General features: G+C 38.8%; 1 protein-coding gene across 1 annotated transcript in view; it reads right to left on the reverse strand.

Annotated features, from left to right (window-relative positions):
• Positions 1-7,868: 7,868 nt before the first annotated feature.
• LOC148839797 (uncharacterized) overlaps positions 7,869-14,383 on the reverse strand; it is a 50,883-nt gene continuing 44,368 nt past the window's right edge. The window contains exons 36-43 of the mRNA XM_088936204.1: positions 14,122-14,254; positions 12,357-12,449; positions 12,087-12,178; positions 10,963-11,020; positions 10,016-10,115; positions 9,344-9,471; positions 8,770-9,114; positions 7,869-7,918 (exon numbers count right to left, since the gene is read on the reverse strand). Of these exons, the coding sequence (XP_088792330.1) occupies positions 7,869-7,918; positions 8,770-9,114; positions 9,344-9,471; positions 10,016-10,115; positions 10,963-11,020; positions 12,087-12,178; positions 12,357-12,449; positions 14,122-14,254 (999 nt within the window). The remainder of the gene's footprint in view (positions 7,919-8,769; positions 9,115-9,343; positions 9,472-10,015; positions 10,116-10,962; positions 11,021-12,086; positions 12,179-12,356; positions 12,450-14,121; positions 14,255-14,383) is intronic.

Below are 14,383 nucleotides of genomic sequence, written 5' to 3' on the forward strand. Positions count from 1 at the left end.
ACATGGGCTTTCTGCAGACTCTTTAAACATTGAACAGATTACCATCTCATATAAATGCAATACTTTTCCTGTATAAACGCCATACTATCTCATATAAATGCAAAAAAAAATTCTTCTCCATGGTGCTAATAAGCTTTCGCATAAGACAACAAGAAACCTTTCATACAATTTCCAAATGTCACGCAGGGACAAAGGGAAAAGAAATGGTAATGTTGTAACAGGGAAAAGTCAATAGTGCATTACGAATCCACAAATCTGTCGAAGGATCCACAGCTATCCTTTCTAAAACAAATGTTTGTTGCTTAAAATGACAGAAAAACAGAAATATCTGTGGATGATAACAGTCCATTCAATGGCACTTGGAAAGCAACATCAATATTTTTTCAAGGATTGTAATAAAATCCATAGAAAAATATACACATTTATGAATCCATTACACATTGATGTAAATCAGTAATGAAGACCATTGTAATACATTGCGTGAAGTGATTAAGAGCCTCACTTTTTGGCTCTCCATTGGGGCATCAGTGTGGCAAGAATATTGAGTTGTACCTTTCTGAGTGCACAGCTGAACTGTCGAAAACCTCCAGAAGCTGGCTAAAGCTAATGTGATAGGCAGGGTTCACTTGTCTCATCGTATTGGCAGTGTCGAACATCAGTGCAGCTCTGTCTGCGAGGTCTCTGAACCCTTCTCTGGCAGTGAGTGCTGTCTTTTCCAATAACGCAAGCTTTGATTTCCTGTAAGAGGAGAACGAAAACATCTCGAATTTCAGGATGTGAACATTTTTCACTCACTTTCAGGGCACTGAAAATAAAACATCCGCTAAATCGCAGAAAAGAGATCCTAAAAACCAGACGACAAACAAAAACTGACAACTGAAGTGATTTGGTGTACAATAATGCACAGAACGATAATGAAAGCAGTTAATCCATAAAACATACTGTATCTACTGTACATTAAGGAGCCTGTGAGTGGATACGGGAGAAATAAAACATTTGGGGGGAATGACAAGTTTCTCATGTGCACCAGGTTTTCCTTACATTTCTAAGGCTTCATCATAGTGCTGGTGTAGGTCACTCAACGTTCTGTTTATAGCCAGGTGGTGGAGGAGAGAGGATTCCTGGGATAAGGTTTCTGCAATCTTCTCTTCCACAGTTTGAAGATCCTCCATGTTGTCCAAACATTCCTAGTGATGAGACAAAGGGAAATAATGAATCACACTAGTATCTTGTTCCTTCTTATAAAATGGTACACAAAAACACAGTAGGTGACATTTATACAGACAGATCAAGGGCAAGGTGAAAAAACAACATGAATATAACAGTCAGCTAGATTTCGAGCAAGATAATCAGCACATGTACAGTATACACTGAAAGTGTTTATATGCAGAACAAGTGACGTGGAGTTGATTAGCAACTGTTAAAATCTATTGTATATATAATTAATGTCACTTAAATTTACAAGCTGTGTAACTGAAATACATATTCTGCTTTTCTGAATTTCAGCAGGTTAGAAACCTCGCTGAAGAGCTGGTGAGTAAACCTCAGAGGCAGGATAACCCACAGGTCTCCTTTCTTTTAGCCTTTTTCAAGACGAGTGATTGTTTATTAATTCTGAAAATGCATGGACACATCACTTTTATTGCAGCAGCTATTTACCAGGATTATCAATAAAATATTAACGGAGATACAGCTTACATTTAGGCTTCAGCACAAAACCTTGAATGAGATAATACCAGGTATTCTTTCTAATAGATACCTGCTTTCCTAGAAGGTTTGCCTGCTAAATGTAATGATCAGGTTTAATTAATTGCTGACCTTTGATCATGAAAAAGTCTAATTACGATATCTATGTTGTTTTGTCTCTGTTACTCTCTAACAGTAAGCTGTAAGATATTAAGATCTAATTCTTATGGAACATGCTATTTCTTTGAATGGACTATTTCACATATTTTTTGGTATCATGTCAAAGATATTACTTCCTTAATTACATGCATTGATAGCTGTCAGCTTTTCCTCTCTAATGCCTCTTTTCTTTTTGTACTCCATATATACAGTACTTTTTTGCTTGAACATGGTATATGCCATATAATCTGTTTTTAATACAACCCAAACTTCAAACAGATACTGCTCGTTTGGAGTAGCAGAGCTGAGAGATGTGTTTGTCTTTGCACATTACGTTGCATTAGAGAGGTGGGTCAAGTGTAGACAGATTTAACCTGAGCTCTTCCAAATTGGCTTTTGAATGGAAATAAGCTTAAGTGAATGTCATGCTGACCACACACTGATATATTCAGGTCAAATCAGAAAAAGAAAGAGGAAGGTACGATCCTATTGCAGACTTGATGGGGTTGAACACATTCTACAAAGACGTGTGAGTTCTACCTCATCAGAGGATCAAAGAAGCAATTGCAGGTTTTAGTAAGAGTAACTAGATTCTTAGGCAAATGAGCTACATTGCTTCATGCAAGCAGGATATCAGAACAGAAAATGGAAGAACACCCTCTCATGTATACTGTACATAGGTTAAAGGAACTTACAGTACACAGTTTTTTTTATTATTAATCAATGATCAATTGCACCTCTGAAAGCACCACTTTGTAAACAACATGGATTCTCCTCTCAGTTTGTTTGGAAGATCTCTGTAAGTGCTGTAAATTTCAATAGGATCAGTTGTAGCTGCTGGAGCTATTTCAAATAAAGTTGAAGCTGGTTTCAGTGGAAAGTACATACCTTCTGTAGTGTGGCGTACTCCTTACTGAGTCGGCTCTTCTCCAGCTGCACGAACCTGTCCAGCAGCTGTTCAGACAGCCCTTGACGGTCTTGGTAGAAGTGCAAAATTGTACAAAAGGCAGCAATCTCTGCAGGAATCTCCTCTGGTCTGCTGGTGGTGTGGAGCAGCAGTCTGAATCCTGGGTGACACTCAACTTCATGGTCTGCAACCTGATAAGAATAACATTATTTTCTTTTTAGCATAATCATATTTTTGTATGAATATTCAAAAGGGGTAGAGTGATACAGCCATTTTGGTTTGACTCCTTCGTAGCTCAGTTTTAAAGTATTATTTCAAATGTTTTACCTTTTCATTGAATGTTATTTATGCTTTTTGCAGTCACTCAACATACTGTATACCGACTAACAAACATTGATATACGGCATGAATGAGTGATTTTTAGCAATTCTTAGCAAGAATCAAGCCCAATATAGAGCCAAATGAAATAGAAATTATAAGGTCCTTTTTGTCCTGTGAATGAAGGAACAACTGTCTGTTGCAAAGAAAAGTAGACGGTTTGTCACTCTGTGATTTAACACGCAGGACTACTTGTGGACACGAGCTATTAAACAATGGTTCTTAAAAATACAGATGGAGAGTTACCGTGATTTTAAAAGGGGTTCCCGATCTCACAAACTGCATTCTGGACCGTAGAACAGTGGCAAACCTCTGATCAAGTGCCAGGGCCTTAGGGTCACAGTATGTGAGCAGCAGAGGGAGCCCATCAGTCAGACAAGTGTCCAGCTGGGTCTGGAGCTCCTACAAGCAGTCACATCACGGCTGGAGTCAGGAATTTACATTTTGTTTTGTCTACTGCAGTGCTGTTTGTGCATGTGGTCATTAAGTACAAAACATTCATACAGTATGATTACAGAATACGCGTCAAAAGAAACTTTCTTGATTTATAACTGTAACAAATCCAGACAGCAAAGTTATTAGCAGGAAAATTCCATGTTGGTTTTATGGCAGGTAAACAGATATGACTGACACTCACTATGCAGCTTGCTATTTATTAATATTGGGGATCTCCACTGAAAGTCGCATGATTATAGCATTGTGGTTACTACTGGAAGCAGAACACGGATGTGCTATACATGCTTTGAACCAGATTGCAGATGCTGTCTTAAAACTGTTTTATAATGTTGAATATAAAGGCTGTAAGGATAAGTACATTACTGGGAAAAATGAACGGCAAAAAAACGTCACTGCTAGATTTATGCAAAATGCTTATCTGAGAACTGGTACTGACGTCTGAGATCTTCCTTTGTTATTTTTTTCAACTTTCAGTGAACCTTAGCAGTTTCAATTATTTCATGGAGCATAGGTTTATGATTTAGACAGAAACTGAGGTTTTGTTCATTGCAATTTCATGACAGTTATATGTTGTATAGCACAACCAAGCATTAGCTCAAAATACAACATGGAAGAAAAAAATGTAAATTCAGAATGACAGAGTGAAACATGCCACTTCATATCAATACAGCCAACTCCATAACAAGAAACAAAAAAAGATTTCAAGGTACCTACATGGTATTGGACCTCCATGCAATCTTGGAAGAACAGATTTTTCACCCACTCAATGGACTGAGCCATGGGGTCACAGAGAAGCACCCATGTGCTATTACACCCGTCGTATTTGAGAACACAAGAGACAAACTCCGTATTCTTGTTTAGGGCTGGTCCTTTTGTTTCAAGTCTCTTAATTTCGGTCTAAAGTAAAGGAAAAACACATTTTAGGACATTTCACACTGACAGCAGAGTTATTTCCCTGTAGCCTGATCTTCTCAGATCTCAGAAACTAAGCAAGGCTGGGCTTAGATATTACCAGAATGAGAGACTTCCAAGCAAAACCGGGTTGCTGCTATCAGAGATGTTGGTGGACCAGTAGGTGGCACGCTTTCCTCTTGTCCAGAATTTCCTAATGCCTTAATTTGGTGACAGAGGACACTGTTCTTTAACAGATACCGTGTTACTGTCTTTCTCACACAGACCCTCAGTATTAAACAGGTTCTGATGACTTTCTCTTTAAAGATTCCATGGAAATGCAAGCATATGGGTGTTAGGCCTTGGACTTTAGCACAGATATGAATTAATTCTCTAATTATTTTTAATAGATGATGAAAGGATTAGCAAGTAGAACTGTTTGACTCCACTGGTATTCTATGAAATTTACAAAAGTGTTAACTGCTAAAGAAAACCTTAACAACTTACTGGACTGTTTAGGAAGTTTCTCAAGGTAATGTCACTGAAAAGTAACTTCCTTGGTGGCGAGAGCCCTCCTTCCACACATGTCTGCATGAAAAGCTCTGAAGCTAGGTGCCTGAAATAAGAAATGAAAAGTAAATGTGTTTTTACTTGTTTGGAGTAAATCCGAATTGCATTTTAAATGTTGCATTTCTGGGAAGAGCAGAGTCTGTAATTCTTAATTAAGCGTGAAATAATCTCCCCACTCCAACATCATAAATATTGTACTTTATCTCCTCTCCCTTGCATTCATCTTTTTCATCCCTCCTCCACCTCATCCCCTCCTCTGCAGCTGCCCCTTGGTCACTCCTCACGGGGGTCCCAGCCTCCTTGTCCTCTGGCCAGGAGGTCAGGCGGGTTAAACCAAAGTATTGTAACTTTAAATATTCAATAAAACGTTTTTTTTTTGTCTAATCCTTTGCTGTTGTCATTGCTAGAGAAAATAAAGATATTTTCATTTTAAAGAAGCTACAGCTTCTTTAATGTCAATGTTTGTCATCCCAGTGCCCCTCAGAGTTTCCTTTCCAACAGCTTACCGTGCTTCACTGTGAAAGGGTCCACAGTATGTAAGAAAGGCTGAGGCAACTAGACAGTTGAAAACCAGTCCTGATGTGTCACATTGTTCCAAAGTGTCTTTCCAGTGTTTCTCTAGAGTCCTTAACCTGCAAGAAAATATTGTTTGCGTTTTGAATTCTTCATATTGTTTGTAGTTTTCAAGTACGGAAGTTTGTCCACCTGTTTATGGCACCAAACTGTTGGCTGTTGCAATATTCTACACTTAAAAACTGTTCCAGATTCTATTTAATCATTTCCACATTGTATCGAAATGATGCCTGAAATTACCTTCTGAGCACGTCTTGAGCCGATCTAAGCTTCTCCCTGTGGGTTTGTAGCTCAGTCTCCAGTGTATGTTTATTCATTATAGCAGCATCATATTCAGCTTGAATCTCCTCGACCTGTGAAACACCATTTCAGAGTCAAGCATTTTTTCTGTTTAGTTATAATCTGGACTAAGCGTCAATCAAGCTTGTTGCAGAGGTAAAAGTTACAGATTTAGGCAAGTAAGAAAACCCACAGCGTTTTGCTAAAACTCGTTGTCCTACCTCAGACTCCAGTTTAGGCAGGTCCTCTGCTGTAAGCTCAGAACTTAGAGGTTCAATTTCCTTGAGGTCCTCTTCTTCAGCATCGACAAGCTACAGTATGAGCACAGGGGAAGCAAGACTCTTATTGAACACATGACTAATACTCATGATGTAAAGGAATGTTTACTAGTACTAGTATAACCAAGTACCCATTATACCAGAAAATAATATAATACTGTATATACAATATACATGTGGTCTTTTTAGCAATGTGAAATGCATCCTCCAATTTTTTACTTAAATGTTGTTAATGAAAATAGTGTACTAAAAGAAAATCCAAATGACTTGGGTGAGCTGTATTTTAAACCTTACAGATAACATTTTAGTAAACTAACCGCAGACATTATTGTAGTTACAAAGATTTAGTTTCACGTTCGTAATTCATGTAACCACAAGAGTGCCCCCATCTGGTTCATTAGTTTAGTCATATTTAAGCTTTACAAGTGCACAACATGTGCCAGGAGGCACGTGTACCTGAGTAAATGACGATCAAAGTATTCTTAATTTGTTATAATCAGGCATACATTGTCAGCGGAGGCCAAGGAGATTGTCAACTGTTCTATTATGTAAATAAAAGTCAAGTTACTTTAATATTCAGGCTTCCTACCAGGGAAGGGAAGCACTGGGATAAGTAAGTATATACTAATGCTAAAATAGAATAGGTATAGTGCCCTCCAAAGGCATTGGTGCAGTCAAACTATCAAGTTTTCACAGTTAAGCAAATTGTATTTATGATGATGAAGTTAATATTAATGATAAGTACAACATAACAATGTTGTGGCTGAGGGCAGCTGAGTTTCCTTGAGGTTAGCACTGTTCTTAGTTCTCAGCAAAGTTACTTAATTCTGAAGGTCTAAAATAATGGGTGTTATTTTGCTGTAATTTGAGTAGGAAGCTGCTTCGGTGAGCTTTGACTGCAAAGGAGCAAGCAAAGGTAAATTCTATGCCAAAAAAGCAGGGCCCAAAACACTATATGTTTCTTCTTTTTATTTTTCAGCTGTGAACCTTTACTTGCTACATTGTTATCTTATATTTACACACCTGCCTTGGCCAAGAAGCGGATGATCAAAGGAGTTTTCCTAATAACTTATTTTGATTAATTAACTTCAGGGTCTTATGTGGAAATCCTGAAGAGAATCCACAGGTTAAACACATCTCTTCTATTTTAGCAATGCCTTTTGTATAGGGAAAATTGTTAACATTCACCTAATCATTCCTTGAGAGAGGGAGATTTAGTTCTGGTCAGGATCCATTTTGTTTATTAGAATGCAGGTTCTCTTTCTTTGGCCTCTTAGATCAGAAAGATGGAATTCTGGGATTTTCCCTGTCTCTAGAAGGCAGGACTCTAAAACACATAGACCTGTGAATATCAGGTCATCATGTGTTGTACAATTGTCTTATTTATTTAGTTAATATTTGTCTAAGTTTGCAACTGATTTTTACTGTATTTTCAAACTATGCTGTAGGACAAATGAGCTGGGTAATACTTGTCGATCTCTGAGATGGAATTGTGCAACTAAGGATCTTTATAATTTGCTTCCATAGCAAACTAGTGTGATCTGATGACCTGATTCTTACATTATAATTGCATAATTTATAACATATAACCTCTTGTTACAATACACATTTTGTTTTGGAGTCCATCAATTTCAAGCGAGTATAATTATTTGGACACACTTTAGATACATTTCAAATTTATTTCAGAGAGTTTAAGTCAGTATTTGGTTATATATCTCTTTAGACAAGGCCTGCATGAAGTCTGCAACAAATTAAGCTCAATCACTTAATCATTTGAAATGTTTTGCTGTTGCTAACTTGAGTTATTCTCTATGCTCTGGGATGCTCTATTTTTTTTTTCAGAATGTAAAATGCATGCTCAGACTGAGGATAGACTTGGCACGTCTAGATGTTCCACTTAATTCTTCTGATGACTTTCCTGATTGCATTGGCCATGGCCAAACCATACCTCCCAAGTGAGGCACTGTCCTTTGGAGTATCAACAGTTACATCTTTCACACTTTAATCTTTCCATTACTTTAGTGAAGGCCCATCTTGATCTCATCTGGTCATGAAACCTTTGCCAAAACACATCTGACTCATCTTTGTACAGTAATAGTAACCCAATTCTGAAGCATGGTGGAGTGGTAATATTACAGCTTGGACACGCACGAGCATATCCAAAACTGACTCACAAGTCTTTATTGATGATAACTGATGAAGGCAGCAGCAGAGTAAATTCAGAAACATTTTGTGAGCTTATATAGAAAAGTTTCCATTCTTTTCGAGCGGCCCTTTGCCACATAGCATGACAATGACCCAAAACATACAGCCAATGCAACCAAAGAGTTCATCACACAAAAAAAGTGGGAAATCCTACAGCGTCTTTCAGGCTTCGGATTTAAATCCAAAGGAACACATTGTAGCGCAAGTGATTGAGGTCGAGGGGGTGAACATGTTTTTGCATGCTTGCAATTGCCGAAAAATAAAACATATTATAATGTACTTGTCGTTGATATTAATTTCATGCTTATAAATATACAGTAAATTGCTTGACTCTAAAGCACAGATAACTTTGCTGTCCCAACAGGATTTGGAGGCCACTGCACATACCACTGATCTCCAGGGCAACTCGGTTGCTTTGTGAATTGAAACGGACCAGTTCCTGGCCCTCTGTCATCACAACACACGACCAATGATGCAAGAATGGAACCTTGAGCGTTTCCTCGTGGTTTCTTTCACGGTCTTCCTTCTGCGTCTCCAGGACGTGCACTTGCTCCAGCGTGGACCTCAGGGGTCCGCAGAGCTTGGTGTACTCCACCAGAGCCGCCACCAAGGCCACCAGGGCTGCAGCCTCCTCCGAGCTGTACCGCGCCGCGGCGATGGTGATCTCCCCTCGCCGCGCGCCGCTCTCCGCCGGGAGCCTCCGCGCGGGAGCGATGCTCTGAGGGCTGGCGTCTGGAACAACACAGAAGAGCTGCTGCTGAACGGACGACGCTGAAAACGCTATTCTGTGACTGTGTCACAGGCAAAATGTGCAATGGTGTTACTATTGAAAAAAGTAATCGACAATTTTCTAAAACAAAAGGTGAGAATCTTATTACAATTTATATATAACAATAAGGTTACGATTATTAAGCTTTTCTGTGGTTAAACACTGAGCAACCGTTCCAAATGAAGATCTTACGCGGAGCTGCGTTCTCCAGTAAGGACCCTTCTCCTGTAACTCCCAGGCTCCCTTCTGTCGTCTTTCCCAGGTAAGACTCCACGCGCTCCAGCACATGGCTCGGCAGGCCGGCCTCTTGGCGAGCTACACTGCAGACACACAGACTCAGCATCTGCTGCACGCTACTAGACACTGTCACATTGAGTGCTTAACCATATTTTTTTCTGTTAAAAATGGAAACAACACAACATACAGCGGACACTCCCATTGACTGGGAAATGGCGCTATACTGTATATACCCCTTCATCTCACAGTCTCTTAAAACACTAGAACTACACAGTAGGTAGGACACAGAGAGCATTCATGTTGTGAGAGAAAAATCAGGATGGCTAGAGGGAGAAGACCAAGGCATCAACTGAAGCACTGCTGTACTTTTACTGCTTGAAGAGGGCCCTAGACATTTGGGGAATTTTAGCAATCACAGTTACGCAGGACATCAGTTTTCACATCTCATTTGAAAAACAGCACAGCTGTCTCATTTACCACTGTCTGGATACAAGACAGAAGGTATTCAGGCCATCGATTTTCTGGAACGATGTCAGTAGCGAATTTATTGAAGTTGAAGTGAAGTTAAAAGCAATAAGTCAGCTAGATTATTTGAAATGAATTTTTTTAATGAAGTAAGAAACTTACTTCTGTAACATGTCGACAAACTTGCTGCTGTCACCAACATGACTTTGTAATGCTTTCCACCGCGATCGGTCAACCTTATCATTGCTGCTCTTCCCAAATCCTGGAAAGAAAAAATGAGAATTTGCACGTCTGATAATTTTCAAATTAAATTCTCTTCAGCTTAAAATAGAGACATTTGAAGATACAACTAACAGTATTGTTTCTCTCTTGTGGAGGCAAGAGAACTATGTAAAGGGTTCATTTGTTGATAAGGTTACTAGAGAGATCGGGGCAAATCTGTGCACACATTTTCACGTTCGATTTGAGCAGCGCTTCAGCCTGTCTAAATACAGAGCTGAGACAGGAGCAAAAGAGAGGCTAAATACCAGACGTTCAGGGAGAACGCCCCTGAGCTCACATCACTTTTCACAAGCTTCTCGCAGTAGAAGGTTAAGAGCTGTCTCTCAGTAACAAAGGTTAGATGGGGAAATTTGATGATTTCAGGTCTCTGAGGAGTCAGATGGGCTCAGAAGAGAAGACTGTGAGGACAGCAGCTTGCTGAGGTGGAAGGTTTCCCATCAACAACCGAGAGGATATTGTAATGCAGTAGAAGACTCATTAAGTCTTCTGATTAACGTCCCTGGCAAAAACAGGATCGACTGAGAAGTTTTTACATTGATATTGCCATTTGTTAAAGATTTGAGGTTAAATATGTTCTTTCTACTAGCAGTGGTTAAATACAAATTTACTTACTTAAGTTTGCTGGTAGTGGTATATTGAAGACGTATATATCCCTCCATGGCAATGCATGCTTTCCACATGTAACAGGACTATGATTCTGAAGGACAGAGCATGAGATACGGTACCTCTGGCTGGCCATCTCTTGGCAGTCCTTGCTCCACGTGATGATTTTTGGGAATGTCCTGCCTCAGGAGTTTCTCCTGGATGTTTCAGTCTGGGTGTCTCACGTTCAGTGTCAGCTGGGCAGGGGATCAAGTCTAGCATCACCAGCACCATTTCCATCACCTGGCAAGAAGCAAAACAGCAAAACAGGAGTGACTAACTGAACCATGTTGACTGAATAGGTTAAGGATTGTATCCAGGCCATTGCTTACAGTAGGTATTAATATTCAAATAAATGTTATACACTACAAAAGTAAATATGATTAAAACATAATTTAACCATATAGATAGATTGCTTTGATATATAAAATGGTTTGTTTCATAAGAAAGAAGAGTAAAGGCCACTGGTGAGAATTCAATTACACACATTTAACGTAGTCATTTTATATACTGTAAAACACAATGATTTGTGTTCTACACAAATAACATAAGTTTTATTTTGTTTAATGTTCAGTGTTTCCGAACAAACAACTGGCATTTTGGGAACAGTGAATATCAAAAACAAAAAATGTCTGTACCTGAACCAGAAGAAATGGCGGATTCTGGCAACGACTGACTCTCTCAATGCAGCTCCTGTCCACTTTATTACACCAGTGCATCACCTGCAGATTGTGTTCAATTGCAGAAAGGGATATCACACATTATGTATGTTTATGTCCCAACAACTGCTGGGTAGAATACAGATGCTGTTACGTGGCTGTCTGGCTGTGCAGGTGCATCTCTGCCTGCCTGCCTGCTTGCATCCTTGGGGCCAGCAGGTGACTGCTATGCGCTCTGCCTAGCTCAGTGCTTGTCTTCTCCTGCATCAGGATTCTTCTGCTGACCTGGACCACTGCCCCTTTCAGGTTTGTTGAGTGGTCCATTACAGTGATGTTTTAAAATAAAACATTAAACATATACTGTATTTATCAACTGCCTACCTACATTCTGTTAGTGTTCACCAACAATAAAAGGAGATACTTGACTGTGTGGATAGTGAACATGGCAAAATAACATGATCTATAGAGTATGTAAGATCTATATATATATAACTTGATCAAAATAAGGGGTCTATATTCTGGCATTGCTGTAGTTAATAAAGGTCTTTTACCGAAACCTCATTCTCAAGACACTGCAAGCTCCCTAGCACCAGCACCTGAGTTTTGGCGTGAGTGAGTCTATTTCTTGCTTCTTCCATCTCATTTCTTGCCATTCTGAGATCTTCATCCAGCTGACTTAAATGAGACTTGGTGTTTACCTCCTTCATTTGAAAAAACGCTTCATCATACTGGTCAAATTCATCTGGAAAAGAGCAAAATTTACTCAGACACATGATTGTGTTCTGACTTCGCAAGTACACATGATGTGATCGAATCCTGGCAGGGACAGAGCAGAGCTGCACCCATCACACAGCTATGATAGGTACAGTACAGGTACTGTACATGATAGGATTGGTACACGTAAAGCCCACAGGACCTACCCTCACTATCTTTCAGCAGAGCCTCCATTTCAATCTCCTCAGATCCACTTTCCACCTGTGCTAGGAACACCTTCAGGCTCTCTGCGCCTATTCCTGTAGTAGTACAGATAAAGAGTGGTGATTATTGTGCTTTAAAGAATATTCCCATTGGGCAACATTACTCAAGTATTTCCATATGAAAATAAAAATGACCGGAATGATTAAAAAGTCATCTGCGTTATAGTTTTACTTCTCTATTTTCTGAGAGACAGATGTGGCATGAATTGTGTTTGGATGTCAAGAACTTCATAGGTCATGTCTAGAGTATTTACATTTAATGACCTCTCAGTCAAAGGAGTGTAGCTATTCAAATGCACAGGAATGCTACAGAGTTTTAGAAATACGAACCATTTCTTAAAGCCTTTCTAACAGACTTTCATTAGAATAAAAATGCAGTTGTTTAAATTATGGCACTAAAAAATTAGACATATCAAAATTGAAGCCATCAAAAATAGTACTGTTACTCATAATCAAATAATACCCTATATCACTTCAAAAGTGATGGGTAGGCAATTACTTCACCCTGTCTGTCACCCTTAGTAAACACATTGGTGACTGCTTAGCTGAATGTGTGTGACAGGACATAGAATATTTTGTGGCGCAAAGATGAAAACAGACTTTGGCAGTCTGGCAGTTTAACTCCTTGTAAATATTAGAACCAAAATCCAAATGTAGTATATATTGTCCTTTGAAAGCAATAAGGATCAAAATTAATAAATTCCTGATCACATAAATCTTTAATGCTTTAGTGATGTCTCATACTGAGGAAGAAGTAACATTTTCCCCTTGATTTTCAACAGCACTCCAACGAGCAGTAGATTGTGTACTGTATAGGCCAAAATCAAGCATTGCTTGAGGAGGAGAAAAATCTAAAATAGTCAAACTGACTGAGGGAGAATGGAGAAAGCGATTCTTTAATCTCACCTAGCTTTCCTTTCAGCTGTTCTAGTGCAGACGCTCTGGCTGACAGTTTATATAACAACTGGGAAGCTGTATATTTGGCATCTTCATACTGAACAACCAAGTGTTTTATCAAGTCTTGAGTACTCTGTGCGTCAATCCGGCTTTGTTCCAGTGTTTCCAACGCATTTCTGAAAAATGTTTGGTTTCACAAAAGAACGAAATGATAGGAGTGTAAAAAACAAAGGTAATTTTTCAACTTTTCATTGACTAAAAAACATAATGTAAGTGCATAGTTGTCTTACTGTAATTTGATACTCAGAATACTATAAAGAATTGTCCTCATTAATGATTGAAAATAAATACTAAACATTTTTAATGCATAAGATTTCATTTCTCTACAGTACAAAAACATTTTGAATTTTGTGTCCAGTATAGCTTTCTTACTTCTTTCATTCATTCAAACCTCAGTTTATCCTTGTTATTACAATATACTGTTATATGTCAGATTGCAGGAATGTAAGCACTGTTAATTTCTAGTGCTTCTAATTGTTGCTGTTTTTCTGAAGTATTTTTGTCGAGTAAATAAAGCTTTGATTTCCTCATCACTAAATGACTCACAGTGCAAAAAAAAAGTGAATATTTTTAAGAAACAGAATTTATCCTGCAGTGATCTGTCTACATTTTGAGGTAATTTCTTAAACCACAGAATATCATAGTATTTGGTAGGTGCGTTTAGATAACATTTAATGATAATTGCTGACAATGACTTAAATCTTTATGGATAGACTTGTTGTTTGTTAGACAGCGGCGTGAGGTGTTTCACCCCACCTCAGAAGAGTTCTTGTCTTCTCCAGCTCTGTGCACTTCAGGAAGTAGATGTGGCTGAATGTCTCCAGGTAGTGCCTGAAGGTGCTGGGTCCGCAGAAAACCTTATTGTACACCGACTTGTGCTCATTCTTGAGAAGCACACCAATACTTTCCTGTGATTGGAATTACACTCATTTAAGTGCTCATTCTTTGAATGTTTCATCCTAGAATATTTTAAATGATATTAAGACTCACAGACACATACAAATACTGAATCT

This window comes from Atractosteus spatula, chromosome 2, assembly GCF_055471065.1.
Source record: "Atractosteus spatula isolate fAtrSpa1 chromosome 2, fAtrSpa1.hap1, whole genome shotgun sequence".
Taxonomy (NCBI): domain Eukaryota; kingdom Metazoa; phylum Chordata; class Actinopteri; order Semionotiformes; family Lepisosteidae; genus Atractosteus; species Atractosteus spatula.